The 14,882-nt window shown below is 40.4% G+C and overlaps 1 protein-coding gene across 2 annotated transcripts in view; it reads right to left on the bottom strand.

Moving 5' to 3' along the window:
- Positions 1–14,882, bottom strand: part of PIWIL2 (piwi like RNA-mediated gene silencing 2) — an 82,125-nt gene that overhangs the window by 64,663 nt on the left and 2,580 nt on the right. For both annotated transcript variants that reach the window (XM_061425836.1, XM_061425837.1), the window contains exons 3-10: positions 13,090–13,177; positions 12,806–12,944; positions 12,126–12,326; positions 11,392–11,502; positions 9,213–9,330; positions 8,634–8,758; positions 7,728–7,808; positions 7,338–7,451 (exon numbers count right to left, since the gene is read on the bottom strand). In XM_061425836.1, coding sequence (XP_061281820.1) covers positions 7,338–7,451; positions 7,728–7,808; positions 8,634–8,758; positions 9,213–9,330; positions 11,392–11,502; positions 12,126–12,326; positions 12,806–12,944; positions 13,090–13,177 — 977 coding nt within the window. The remainder of the gene's footprint in view (positions 1–7,337; positions 7,452–7,727; positions 7,809–8,633; positions 8,759–9,212; positions 9,331–11,391; positions 11,503–12,125; positions 12,327–12,805; positions 12,945–13,089; positions 13,178–14,882) is intronic.

Below are 14,882 nucleotides of genomic sequence, written 5' to 3'. Positions count from 1 at the left end.
GGTCAACAAAAGAGTCCGTAATGCGGTACTTGGATGCAATCTCAAAAACGACAGAATGATCTCTGTTCGTTTCCAAGGCAAACCATTCAATATCACAGTAATCCAAGTCTATGCCCCAACCAGGAACGCTGAAGAAGCTGAAGTTGAACGGTTCTATGAAGACCTACAAGACCTTTTAGAACTAACACCCAAAAAAGATGTCCTTTTCATTATAGGGGACTGGAATGCAAAAGTAGGAAGTCAAGAAACACCTGGAGTAACAGGCAAATTTGGCCTTGGAATACGGAATGAAGCAGGGCAAAGACTAATAGAGTTTTGCCAAGAAAATGCACTGGTCATAGCAAACACCCTCTTCCAACAACACAAGAGAAGACTCTACACATGGACATCACCAGATGGTGAACACCGAAATCAGACTGATTATATTCTTTGCAGCCAAAGATGGAGAAGCTCTATACAGTCAGCAAAAACAAGACCAGGAGCTGACTGTGGCTCAGACCATGAACTCCTTATTACCAAATTCAGACTGAAATTGAAGAAAGTAGGGAAAACCACTAGACCATTCAGGTATGACGTAAATCAAATCCCTTATGATTATACAGTGGAAGTGAGAAATAGATTTCAGGGCCTAGATCTGATAGATAGAGTGCCTGATGAACTATGGAATGAGGTTCGTGACATTGTACAGGAGACAGGGATCAAGACCATCCCCATGGAAAAGAAATGCAAAAAAGCAAAATGGCTGTCTGGGGAGGCCTTACAAATAGCTGTGAAAAGAAGAGAAGCGAAAAGCAAAGGAGAAAAGGAAAGATATAAACATCTGAATTCAGAGTTCCAAAGAATAGCAAGAAGAGATAAGAAAGCCTTCCTCAGCGATCAATGCAAAGAAATAGAGGAAAACAACAGAATGGGAAAAACTAGAGATCTCTTCAAGAAAATCAGAGATACCAAAGGAACATTTCATGCAAAGATGGGCTCGATAAAGGACAGGAATGGTATGGATCTAACAGAAGCAGAAGATATTAAGAAGAGATGGCAAGAATACACAGAAGAACTGTACAAAAAGATCTTCACGATCCAGATAATCACAATGGTGTGATCACTGACCTAGAGCCAGACATCCTGGAATGTGAAGTCAAGTGGGCCTTAGAAAGCATCACTACGAACAAAGCTAGTGGAGGTGATGGAATTCCAGTTGAGCTATTCCAAATCCTGAAAGATGATGCTGTGAAAGTGCTGCACTCAATATGCCAGCAAATTTGGAAAACTCAGCAGTAGCCACAGGACTGGAAAAGGTCAGTTTTCATTCCAATCCCAAAGAAAGGCAATGCCAAAGAATGCTCAAACTACCGCACAATTGAACTCATCTCACACGCTAGTAAAGTAATGCTCAAAATTCTCCAAGCCAGGCTTCAGCAGTATGTGAACCGTGAACTTCCTGATGTTCAAGCTGGTTTTAGAAAAGGCAGAGGAACCAGAGATCAAATTGCCAACATCCACTGGATCATGGAAAAAGCAAGAGAGTTCCAGAAAAACATCTATTTCTGCTTTATTGACTATGCCAAAGCCTTTGATTGTGTGGATCACAATAAACTGTGGAAAATTCTGAAAGAGATGGGAATACCAGACCACCTGACCTGCCTCTTGAGAAACCTACATGCAGGTCAGGAAGCAACCGTTAGAACTGGACATGGAACAACAGACTGGTTCCAAATAGGAAAAGGAGTACGTCAAGGCTGTATGTTGTCAGCCTGCTTATTTAACTTATATGCAGAGTACATCATGAGAAATGCTGGACTGGAAGAACCACAAGCTGGAATCAAGACTGCCGGGAGAAATATCAATAACCTCAGATATGCAGATGACACTACCCTTATGGCAGAAAGTGAAGAGGAACTAAAAAGCCTCTTGATGAAAGTGAAAGTGGAAAAGTTGGCTTAAAGCTCAACATTTAGAAAACGAAGATCATGGCATCCGGTCCCATCAGTTCATGGGAAATAGATGGGGAAACAGTGGAAACAGTGTCAGATTTTATTTTTCTGGGCTCCAAAATCACTGCAGATGGTGACTGCAGCCATGAAATTTTTTAAAAGACGCTTACTCCTTGGAAGGAAAGTTATGACCAGCCTAGATAGCATATTCAAAAGCAGAGACATTACTTTGCCAACAAAGGTTCGTCTAGTCAAGGCTATGGTTTTTCCTGTGGTCATGTACTGATGTGAGAGTTGGACTGTGAAGAAGGCTGAGTGCCGAAGAATTGATGCTTTTGAACTGTGGTGTTGGAGAAGACTCTTGAGAGTCCCTTGGACTGTAAGGAGATCCAACCAGTCCATTCTGAAGGAGATCAGCCCTGGGATTTCTTTGGAAGGAATGATGCTAAAGCTGAAACTCTAGTACTTTGGCCACCTCATGCGAAGAGTTGACTCATTGGAAAAGACTCTGATGCTGGGAGGGATTGGGGGCAAGAGAAGGGGACGACAGAGGATGAGCTGGCTGGATGGCATCACTGACTCGATGGACATGAGTTTGAGTGAACTCCGGGAGTTGGTGATGGACAGGGAGGCCTGGCATGCTGCAATTCATGGGGTCGCAAAGAGTTAGACACAACTGAGCGACTGATCTGATCTCTGATATGTCAGCTACATCTCAATTTTTTTGAAGTGATGTTCTATCTGATCCCTTCTGCCATATTCTCTTTTTTCACTGAAGTACAGTTGATTCACAGTGTTGTGTTAGTTTCAGGTATATAGCAAAGTGATTTAATTATACATATATATGTACTCTTTTTCAGATTCTTTTCTATTATAAATTATTATAAGATATTGAATATAGTTCCCTGTGATATACAGAGGATCTTTGTTGTTTATTTTGTAAATAGTATTGTGTATATGTTAATTTTAAACTCCTAATTTATCCGTCTCCCTTTTCCCCTTTGGTTACCATATGCTATGCTATGCTATGCTAAGTCACTTCAGTCGTGTCCGACTCTGTGCAACCCCATAGACGGCAGCCCACCAGGCTCCCCCATCCCTGGGAGTCTCCAGGCAAGAACACTGGAGTGGGTTGCCATTTCCTTCTCCAATGCATGAAAGTGAAAAGTGAAAGTGAAGTTCACTCAGTCGTGTCCGACTCTTAGCGACCCCATGGATTGCAGCCTAATAGGCTCCTCCGTCCATGGGATTTTCCAGGCAAGAGTACTGGAGTGGGGTGCCATTGTTGGTCACCATAAGTTTGTTTTTTCTGTCTATGAATCTATTTCCAGTTTGTAAGTAAGTTCATTTGTAAGTTTTTTTTAATATTTCACATACAAGTCATACCATATATTTGTCTTCCTCTAACTTACTTCATTTACTATGATAATCTCAAGGTCCATCTATGTCATTGCAAGGGGCATTATTTCATTCTTTTTTATGGGTGAGTAATAGTCCATTGTATACATATATATACTGTATCATCTTTATCCATTTATCTGTCAATGGATATCTAAGTTGTTTCCATGGGTTGTCTATTGTAAACAGTGCTGCTATGAACATTGGAGTAGATGTGTCATTTCAAATTAAAGAGTTTTCTCTTGATGTATGCCCAGGAATGGAATTGCTGGATCATATGATAGCTCTATATTTAGTTTTTTAGGGAACCTCCATACTCTCCATTGTGTCTACACCAATTTACATTCCCACCAACAATGTAGAGGAGGGTGCCTTTTGCTCCATACCATGTCCAGCATTTATTATTTGTAGAATTCTTGATGATGATCACTCTGACCAGAGTGAGGTGATATCTCATTGTAGTTCTGATTGCATTTCTCTAATGATTAGTGATTCTGAGCATCTTTTCTTGTATCTCTTGGCCATCTGTATGCCTTCTTTGGAGAAGTGTCTATTTAGGTCTTCTGCCCATTTTTTTGATTGGGTTGTTTGTTGCCACTTTTCATTCATTAGAAATAAGTCAGGGACTTCCCTGGTGGTCCAGTGGTAGAGAATCCACTTTTCAATGCAGGGGACACAGGCTCGATCCCTGGTCAGGGAACTGAGATCCCACATGTTGAGAAGCAACTAAGTCTCCAGGCCACAAGAAGAGAAGCCCACATGCTACAACAAATAGCCCCTGCGCTGCAACCAGAGACACTCCTGCACATCACAACTGGAGAAAGCCCATGCAATGCAATGAAGAGCTCACACACCACAACCAAGATCCAGCATAGCAAAAAAAAAAGGAAGTCAATAAATCCAGCCCACACTCGAGGTGAGGGCTAAGCACTAGAAATACTGGGAAACCACATTTAGACACATTACAGGTATTCCTTGGAGACACTGCGATTAAGTTCAAGATGGCTACAATAAAGCAAGTCACACAAAATTTTTGGCTGCCTAGTGTATATAAGGTTTCCCTGGTGGCCCAGGTGGTAAAGAAGCCGCTTGCAATGTGGGAGACCTGGGTTCGATCCCTGGGTTGGGAAGATTCCCTGGAGGAGGAAATGGCAACCCACTCCAGAATTCTTGCCTGGAGAATCCCCATGGACAAAGGAGCCTGGAGGCTGTAGTCCATTGGGTTGCAAAGAGTCAGACATGAATGAGCGACTAAGCATAGCACAGCACAATGCATATAAAGGGCTTCCCAGGTGGCTCTGTGGTAAAGAACCCGCCTGCCAATGCAGGATATGAAGGCTCAATCCCTGGTAGGGAAGGTCCCCTGGAGAAGGGAATGGCAACCCATTCCAGTATTCTTGCCTGAGAAATCCCATGGACAGAGGAGCCTGGCAGGCTCCAGTCAAGGGGTAGCAGCGAGTCAGATATGACTGAATGAGCAGAGCACAGTGCATAATAAAGTTGAGTTTATACTACAGTGTAGTCCATTAAGTATGCAACAGCATTATGACTAAAAATGTGACACATCTTAATTAAAAAAGACTTTATTGCTAAAAAATGCTAACCATCATCTGAGCCTTCAGCAAGTTGTACTCTTTCTGTAACAGTAACACCAAAGATCATAACAAATATAATCATGGTGCCCATACTTTTTTGATGCAGGACTGCCACAAAACTTTCATTTTGTAGAACACTATAATGCACTGCACAATAAAATGAGGTATACCTCCATAGTGAAACTGCTGAAAACTAAAGATAAAAAAAAAAAAGAATACCTTAAAAAAAAGTAACACTGATAGTTGATTCATCAATAAAAATACTTAAAATACAAAATGTTTTCAGTGTATCGTGTAACAGTACCAAAACAATTGTGATAATCCTAACATCATACCAAGATAAGTTCCAGAAGGTTTAAAACACTGGAAATAAAAATAAAGCAAGTAGTAGACCTGGGTTCCATCCCTGGGTCAGGAAGATCCCCTGGAGAAGGGAATGGCAATCCACTCCAGTATTCTTGCCTGGAGAATTCCATGGACACAAGAGCCTGGTGGGCTGCAGCCTAGGCGGTTACAAAGAGTCAGACATGACTTAGCAACTAACACTTTCATTCTTTCAGATCTTTCTAAGCAGAGAAACAAAGACAGAAACCATAAAGAAAAAGAGTGAATTCAAAGACATCTATTTTTATTCAACAAACATTCCTGAACACTTACTATAGGCTAGGAATAAACTCACTCTGGGTGTACCATGTGAGAAAAAGAAACATGGTCCCCACCATGAAGACAGAGTCGAGACAGAATAAACCATTACAAATTCATTCAAGAAAACCCAAGTCCTCGTCTCCCTCGCTCTCACAGCCCACATCCTGCTGGGAAATGGACTGGGCGCCGCTTTCAGGTCCTATCCAGGGGCCGGCCGCTGCTTGCTGCCACCACGCTGCCACGCCCGCCTCCCCACTGATTAGGACAGGAGCGTTCTGGCTAGTTCCCCACTTTGACCCCATCCCACCAAGCCTATTCGCCAAACAGTAAGGAGAGGGATCCTTCCACAACTCAAGTCACACCATGCCACTCCTGCCTATATGCCCTATGTTTCACCCACAGTAAAAGTGAAAATCTTCACAACAGACTTACCAAGCTCTACATCCTCAGTCCCTCCATCTACTCCATCTTCCCACTGCTCTCACCTCACTTGCCCTGTTCTAGCCAACCTGGTTTCTCTGTTGCTTCTTGAAGAGCCAGGCATACTTCTAACTTAGGTCTGTACCTCAGTTGTCCCTCTAACAAGAATGCCCTTAGCCTGTACCTTCACCTGGTTAACTCCCTCACCTGTTCCAAGTGTTGGTTCAACTGAGCTTGACATGCCACTTAAATGCCAGCTCTCCATCCCAACGCACCTCATTCCATGGACTCCTGATCTCTCCTACCCTGTGTTCTACCTATTTGTTCTTCCACAGCTCGCATCATTTCTAGTACACTACACTTATGTACTTATTGTACCCCTTGCAATTTACTTATCATGTTTTTTATTTACTATTTATCTCACCTGACTACAATGCAAACTCCATAAGAAGAGGGATCTTTGTTTTGTTAACTGCAAAGTCCCAAAACTCTGGCACAAACTGGAGTTCTATGAATCCATGTTGATGGAATGAATGAGTTTATCCAATAAGCAAAGACTGATGAGCCTGATAAACCTAGCAGTTATACACAGCTGGTGAGAAAATAATGTAAGTTTTCTAGAGGCTAATCAATCAATATGTATTTAAATATATTATAGTAAATAGTTCAAGTCTAAAGTGTTTGGCCTTTCCATTAAGTAATTCCACTTCTAGGTACCCAAATAAAAAAAAAATTATAGATGCACAGATTTATGTATAAGGTAGGATTTCATATAGCCATTATAAATTGTACACATCCGTATTTACTACAGTAAATATTTACTACAGTAATATTTTGTTTTGTTTTGTTTTTTGTTTTTGAACAAGTGTTTTATTTATTTTTTACTTTATAATATTGTATTGGTTTTGCCATACATCAACATGAATCCGCCACAAGTGTACACGTGTTCCCCATCCTGAACCCCCCTCCCACCTCCCTCCCGATACCATCCCTCTGGGTCATCCCAGTGCACCAGCCCCAAGCTTCCTGTATCCTGCATCGAACTTGGACTGGCGATTCGTAATACTTTTAAACAAAAACTCAGGGTGTGTGTATATTACATCAAGTCTTCTCAACCAGAGACTTAGATACATTCCTCCTCAGTCTAAGCACAGCAGGTCTCTATTCAGATGTCTATCTTGGTAGGACTCAAGGAAAGAGCACATCCATTCAGTATCTTTAATCTGTTCTACAATTTAAAACCCCAAAAGAACAATGGGCTAAATGTGTATTTATTAGCAGCTACTACTGAACTTCTCAGAAAACTGTTAACCTGTTAAAGGCAGATTCCCCCCATCCATCCACTCACATGATGTCCAGCACAGAATCATTCCGAATGACCTTATGGGAGACATCCGCTAGCAGGAAAAGACCTCCGTCTGTCCTCCGGATGCTAGCTGCATAGCCCGGCCAGATCTGCAATCTGAAGACACAGATGGCCTTTACCCTGGGATGCTAAAAGAACCACAGATATTTCCATGCCCCCATTTGAGGCAATACTTTGGGCAGATACTGCCCCTCCCCAATAACACTGAGAAAGCAACAGGAAACAAATGAAGTCAGCATCACTATGAACTTAATAAAACACTTAATTAACTCACAAATTGTACCTGCTATCATAAAAAACTGATACAGTGATTGCAATGAAAATTTTCTCTGTAGAACGTTCAAAACTGAGGAAGAAGAAATCACCACCAACCTGTGTTGCTGCAGCACCATAGCACTTGTAGGGTCGTAGAAGTTTCTTCCCACAAGCTTCATATCTAAAAGTTTCATTACCCTGAAATAAAGAGCAAAGAATGAGTTTTCTAGTAGAAGATTTAAAAATAAATAAGTTCAAGTGCTCTTAGCTACATTTTCCTTTGGAAGTCTAAAAGGGCAGAAAGGCTGATGTTCTTTGCACAATATAGTGTTTATGTACAGAACACTCTTACCAAAAGGAAAATAAAAATTACCAAAGCATTTATCTCGCTGTATATGCAAATGATGGCAGCTTTTTCTCCTAACTAGGTAACCAAAAATCAAGTTGACTTCCCAAGCTCAATTTACATTACTTTACCCTATTAACTAAAAATAGCACAAGAGAGTCCATTTCTAAATTTGTGAGTTATCAGTCTGGCACAGGAAGTTATGTTTGTTCCTAGCAGTTCAGCTTGCTAAGTAGAAATCAGGTTTTGTGTTTTGTAAAAGAAGTGGTTTGGGAATAACAGTTTCATGAAAATTTGAGTTTTCAGAAGAGTAAAAATAAAAAATTATGAGCTGTCTATATCTAAACCTTCAAACGACTGAGAGATATTCTAGCAAAAATTTTTACACACTACCTCTTCATGTAGACCCATCACGGTGTTTAATGTAACATCATTAAATATTCCTGAATGAATCAAAGGAACCCATTTCCTCTAGCCAACCACCTCAGATCTACTTTCATATACCCAAATCTGTCCAATCACCCAAGATAAGTTAGCCTTTAATGTCATGCATTTACTTATTAAATATTTCCAAACTCTCTATATACACACTGCAGTTTTAATACCATCCAAGGCTCCTGAAGAGCTCTGTTACAAAGACTGAGGTTAAAGAAAATAAGACTTCAGCCATCTCTCACCGACGGAACACAACATTGTAGAAGGGAATGCACAAGTCAGAACAGGGCTCCAGGATCTTTGTCAACTGAATCTTAATGGTGATCTCAGCACTGTCAGTTTTCCTTTGACTCTTTAACTCAAGAACCTAACAAATAAACATATGTATGTAAAAAGAAATGCCATTACCAAACCCTAATCTAATCCAACTTGTGTTCTAGAACACTAACATATCTTAATCATGTTTTATTTTTTTCTGTTACTTTGCTGTCCACACTAGACAAATCACAGCAGGACAAGCAGGGTTTACAAGAGGATTTGGTAAGAGACACCCAATGGAGAACTAGCAATAGAGCCTCATGATTTTGAAATCTTATAGTATTCTTTGTCACTGAGGTCAAAGGCTCCCAACCACTCCTCTTAAAGAAAGAAGGAACTAGAAAGAACTCATATATAAAAAGTTTCTCAGTTTGCAATTTCTTGATTGTAGAGAAGTCCACCCTCCCTCTCACAATAGGTAAGTACAACTCAAATGTTCAGGGACACTATGATTTCCCACCACTCTGGCTTCGTCCCAAAATGCATTTCCTATTTGGTCTCACTTGCTGAAGCCTAACAGGTAGATAGAGAATGGATCCATCAAAAGCAGTGACATTTCCGGTGACAGCTTGATGGTCCTTCAACATGCCAAACCTCATGCTTTTGCACTCCACGTTGGGGCTAGAAAATAATAAAGAGGATTTTACTTCAGTATGACTTTACAGTAGGGCAGTAGGTTTGTTGGAGAAACAGTCACTTGTGACTACTGCTCCATCTAGTGGTCATACTAAACAATTCAAATATATCTATCTGATTAAAAGGATGGGAACACATGCACACTCGTGGTGGATTCAAGTCAATGTATGGCAAAACCAATACAATATTGTAAAGTAAAATAATTAATTTTAAAAATAAATAAATAAAAATTCCCACCAAAAAAAAAAAAAGAACTCTGACCCAAGGCTCACTTAAAATAAAAACAATCCTCACTCAAACATAACTGCCTTAGCATGTCGGGGTACATTCTTTGAGAGTTTAGACCAGAGGGCCAAACAACTTCTACAGAAAGGTTTTACAAGCCATATGGTCTCTGCTGTAACTACTCATCTCTGCTAACACAGCACAAAAGCCTTATAGACCATAGGTAAACCAATAAGCAAGGCTACATTCTAGCAACACTTTATTATAGAAATAGGCAGTGGGTCAGATTTGCCTGGCAGGGCTGCCATAGTCTGCTAATCCCTGATCCAACATCTGTAGAAATATACACTTTTTAAAAAATATATTTTTAAAAGACAGTATTTTAGTATAACCATTTTTCGCTCAACAATTTCAACTTTTTATCAATTCATTGGCACAAATCTTAGTTTTGAAAAATTCCAATAGCTATTTTGTATGATGATTTTCCCATTAGATTACAATAATGCACAACCTTATCCTACAACTTCGAAGTTTAAACAAACCCAAGGCTAAAAAGGGTCAAGCGTGTTCAAGTATGTGAAGAAAGATAAAAACTACAAAAAGTTCAGGTGGTAATCCAGTACAGTCATTGCCAAAACTAAGCACTCACATGCTAACATCACATTTCAAAATGTTTCTTCAAAAACAATCATATATTAATATACACAAGGCGTTATGCCCCAGACAACTTTTGAGTTAGTCTTTTTAGAGCCCTATCATGTCAAGGAATCCACAGGATGACCAGTCACTGTAGTGCATCCTCTCGGTATTCTCTCAAGGGCCTGGCATTCTCATCACATTGTAGCTACAATCTCAAAATGTACAGAATCCACGTTGTCTCCACAGCCTGGTCAACGCACAGATACACGAGGAGTCACACACCAGTTCTGTTTCAGGAACAGTCGTCAGTCCACTTTCCTCGCATTAACACCCATCTCTGTTCCTTACGTTCCAGAACAGGCCCATTCTCACTACCTTCTCCTCCTGTGAGTTCAATTTAACCCAGTTTCTTGGCTCCTTCTCTTGTCATACATGCTCAGCTCTGGTTTCTTACCTCACAGAAACATTTAAAGCAATCTGGCTACCCTCTCTAATTAGCATTTCATTTCTCAATCATCTTACAAACGTTTAAAATAAGTGGCTAGTTCCCTGGCTATTTCTCATGGCCCATGCTCCCCTTTGTTCTTTTAATCTATTTTTTTCCCTCATAACATTAAAGAAAAGGAATACAAATACAAGGTAAGTTAAAAGGTTATGAAGGGGTCTATGCAAGTAAAGGGGCTTCCCAGGTAGTGCCTCTGGTAAAGAATATGCCTGCCAATGCAGGAGACCTGAGAGACAGAGGTTCGATCATTGGATTGGGAAGATCCCCTGGAGGAGAGAGTGGCAACCATACCAGTATTCTTGCCTGGTAAATCCCATGGACAGAGAAGCCTGGTGGGCTACAGTCCATGGGGTCACAAAGAGTCCAATACGACTGAGTACCATGCAAGTAAAAGGCCCTGAACCTAAGTTTCATTAACTTCAAAGAAAATCCACTTCTAACCTCATGCATAAAATTGTACCTATTAAGTTAAAATCTGGATTGGTAATACAGCTAAACAGACAACACAGAAAAGTTAATTTCAAACTTATTGCAAAGATTTGAGTATTTGAAGTCTGTAGGGGGAGGTAAATGCATCAGGAATTATACAGAAAAACAATTCAGTTATTCCTATTGAACTATTTCTTTACTGCTCTCTAAGAAGTAAACAATACGAGGTGGGGGGAAGCTTTGAATACCTGAAAGTCACATGATATTGATAAACTGCTTCATTATGACACTGTATTTTGATAAGGTTCAATCCCAAAGATTGAGGTGTTCCTTTTGATCCTTGCTTCACAAAAAGCTCTCTAGAAAATAAAAATAAAAAAATAAAAGCACCCACAGATACCAAAAACAAATAGCCCATGCCACAAAAATACAAAGAAAGCAAAGAAAGAAGGAAAGATAGATTGGGGGAAGTAGTATTTTATAGGCACACAGGCCCTCAAGACATACAAAAGAAGCTTTGAAAGAAAGAAGGTAAATTCTTGCAATTTCTAATTAGAGCAGCAAGGTCACCCTATTTGTCCTAGTAATATCACTGGAATAACTAGGTCAGCTAACTAAGAACATAAGAGTTAGTTCTATAGAGAAAAATGAACAGCTGCAATGTATTTCCCAGATAATTTTCTTATCTACAACATGACAAGGAATTATCTATGTCTGAATTGGGAAGGAAATGAAAAGTCATGAGCTGATTGATACATATTATCAGCACTAACCCCATTTCACCTCATCAGGAATTGTCCACCTCTTCTGTCATTCTCCCCACTGGCAAAAAACAAAACAACCCTGTGGTGCCTACCACAAGGGAGGACTTTAGACACAACAAAAGAGGGTATGCAATCCTATGAGAGAACAGAGTGTGCAATCCTATAAGAAGGCCTCCGCTACATCATCCCCAAGCAGGAAGGCAGCACTCCCGACTTACTTCTTGCACTCTGCAGTCCCAAGTGGAGGGGTATCAAGAGAGTATAGTGGGGCCTGGGGCAGAGTGGGCAGAGGTGAGAGCTGGGCAGGATCCTGATAAGGCGGGCTGAGAGCACCAGGAGCCTTGTATATTCCTCTGCCTAAACCAGCTGCTCTTCCCACTGGTAACAAAGATGCGTCCAAAGTTCCTCTTCTGAGCATCCTGAATCGTTGAAAAGAGACAAATCAGGACTTTCTCAATCATGCTCAATCATCCTCAAATCTCATTCTTTCCCTGGAGGAGTCAGCAAATGGGACCCAAACATTGGGATTCTCTCTGAATCCAATATGCCAACAAGACTCACTCCTCAATTACTATTAATATGGACTCTGAGGGCCAACTTCCATAGCAGAAATTGAGGTGGAAGTCTGACCCACCTGGGATAAAGAATCAGCACCATCAGTATGACTTCTTAAGAGGGCAAACGAGGTGGTGAACTGTGCTGTGGAAAACTGCTTTTACCTTGTCCAAAGACTGACTGGGTCAGTAGGTACTGACTACTTTTGGAAAATGCCCATTCTTACCACGAAACCATGCACTGTTTCCTTGTGAGGCAATATAACCCACTTTAGAGTTTCTCTTTGGACTTGGAGATATTTCATCCAAATTTGATAGCTACCCAAGGAGGCAACTTTACCCACCTATTCCAACCAACGGAGGCCTCTGCCATCTTGCTATCCCCAGCTGCCAACGATGAAGGATCCAGAAAAGTGGGATGGGGTTCTTCTTTGTCCTTGCATGCCATACTGGAAGATAAGCCTAGACCTAAAATGCCTCTACCTAAAGGAAAGGTCAGATCCCAGCTGTAACTGTGAGCTGAACATTTTGTAAAATACAGTAATTTTTTTGAAGATAAACTGTGTTAATTTAAGAACAAAGCAATGATACACAACATCACATTTTCTCAAGTTAGTTTTCCACATACCTAAAGGAGGCACCTCCCGTTTCAGAGGGGTCTGGGATGCTGTTTCAAGCCCCAGTCCTCGGAACATTGAGACTAAACCCACAGACTCCTACAGAAAGTCAAAGAATAATGTTATTCTAAGATACAGTTTAAAAGGCCAGAAATATTGTTGATTTTCTTCAAACCTTGGTAAATAATAAAAATTATACACTTCAAATTCTATAAATATCAAGAATAAAGGATAAAAATACCTCATAAAATTGTTTAAATCCTTACGGTTTTCTTTAAGAACACTTATAACTATGTTATATTAGGCTTTTAAACATAAATATAGTTCATGATTTTATAAATATAGTTCATATTAGGTTTTTAAGCATAAATATAGTTCATACTCAGAGAAGGCAATGGCAACCCACTCCAGTACTCTTGCCTGGAAAATCCCAAGGGCGGAGGAGCCTGGTAGGCTGCAGTCCATGGGGTCACTAAGAGTCAGATACGACTGAGCAACTTCACTTTTACTCTTCACTTTCATGCACTGGAGAAGGAAATGGCAACCCACTCCAGCGTTCTTGCCTAGAGAATCCCAGGGACAGGGGAGCCTGCCGTCTATGGAGTCACACAGAGTCGGACATGACTGAAGCAACTTAGCATCAGCAGCAGCAGCAGTATAGCTCATACTTTGGCCACCCGATGAGAAGAACTGACTCATTAGAAAAGACCCTGACACTGAGAAAGACTGAAGCCAGGAGGAGAAGGGGATGACAGAGGATGAGATGGTTGGATGGCATCACCGACTCGATGGATAGAGTTTGAGACAGCTCCAGCAGTTGGTGATGGACAGGGAAGCCTGGCGTGCTGCAGTCCACAGGGTCACAAAGAGCTGGACAGGACTGAGCGACTGAACTGAACTGATAGTTCATGATTTAATATAAGTATTCCAAATGCAACAGAACTACTTTTCTAGCTCATTTCCTGTACACCTAATATAAGTGGGCACAAGCATACCAGCTAATAAATTTTCCCAAAAAACATGTCATTTAAGGGTATCAGAAGTCTTGGGGTTTTTTTTTTTTTTGGGGGGGGGGCTCGTCCGGGATGTCTTGGGGTTTTTGTTTTTGTTTTTTAAACAATCCTCAACAGAACTTGTTACTGTTTTCCTGTGGCAGTCTTGGAAGTTTACTACTGTTACACCAATCAGAGTTGCCACATATGGACTCAAGCAATCCCATCTGAGTGAAAACACAGGATTACTGTCATCAGTGTTTCTTTTTATAAAACGTTACATCTAACACGGTCAACACTACTTCACATGGTCACAACTGCATTATTAGGTTCTTCCTATATCTAACTCTCTATTCTTTGAAATTTGTTAATTACAGACAAAAACCATTTTAACAATTACTATATAATCAGGAGATTAAGAATGCACATCCATGTAAGTATATATACAGCAGTAACAATAGCCAAAGATCCTTTTTTTCTTTAAGATTTGGGCAATGAGCCTTCTGAAAGGAACTATTCTTAACAATTATGACCTTAGAGGCAACAGTGGCTGCTAATACCACAGAGTCCAACCCAGAGTGAAAACCTAAACACTAAAGGCTGTATCTCTAAACCTGTCATGTATGTATGTATGTACATATTTATACTTTTAGAAGTCAGGAAACTAAGCCATTTACCCAAGTCCATCTAACATTCATTATGAGGCACTTTTTCTAGACCTGCAATTCAAGAATTTCAAATATATTCCTAGAAGATCAAACTACTTGTTAAAGGGGGAAATAAAAACAATGCCTGCTTTCATATAGGGGTTC

The sequence above is a fragment of the Bos javanicus genome, chromosome 8 (assembly GCF_032452875.1).
Source record: "Bos javanicus breed banteng chromosome 8, ARS-OSU_banteng_1.0, whole genome shotgun sequence".
In the NCBI taxonomy this organism is placed as follows: Eukaryota; Metazoa; Chordata; class Mammalia; order Artiodactyla; family Bovidae; genus Bos; species Bos javanicus.
This window is presented reverse-complemented; position numbering and strand designations above follow the sequence as displayed.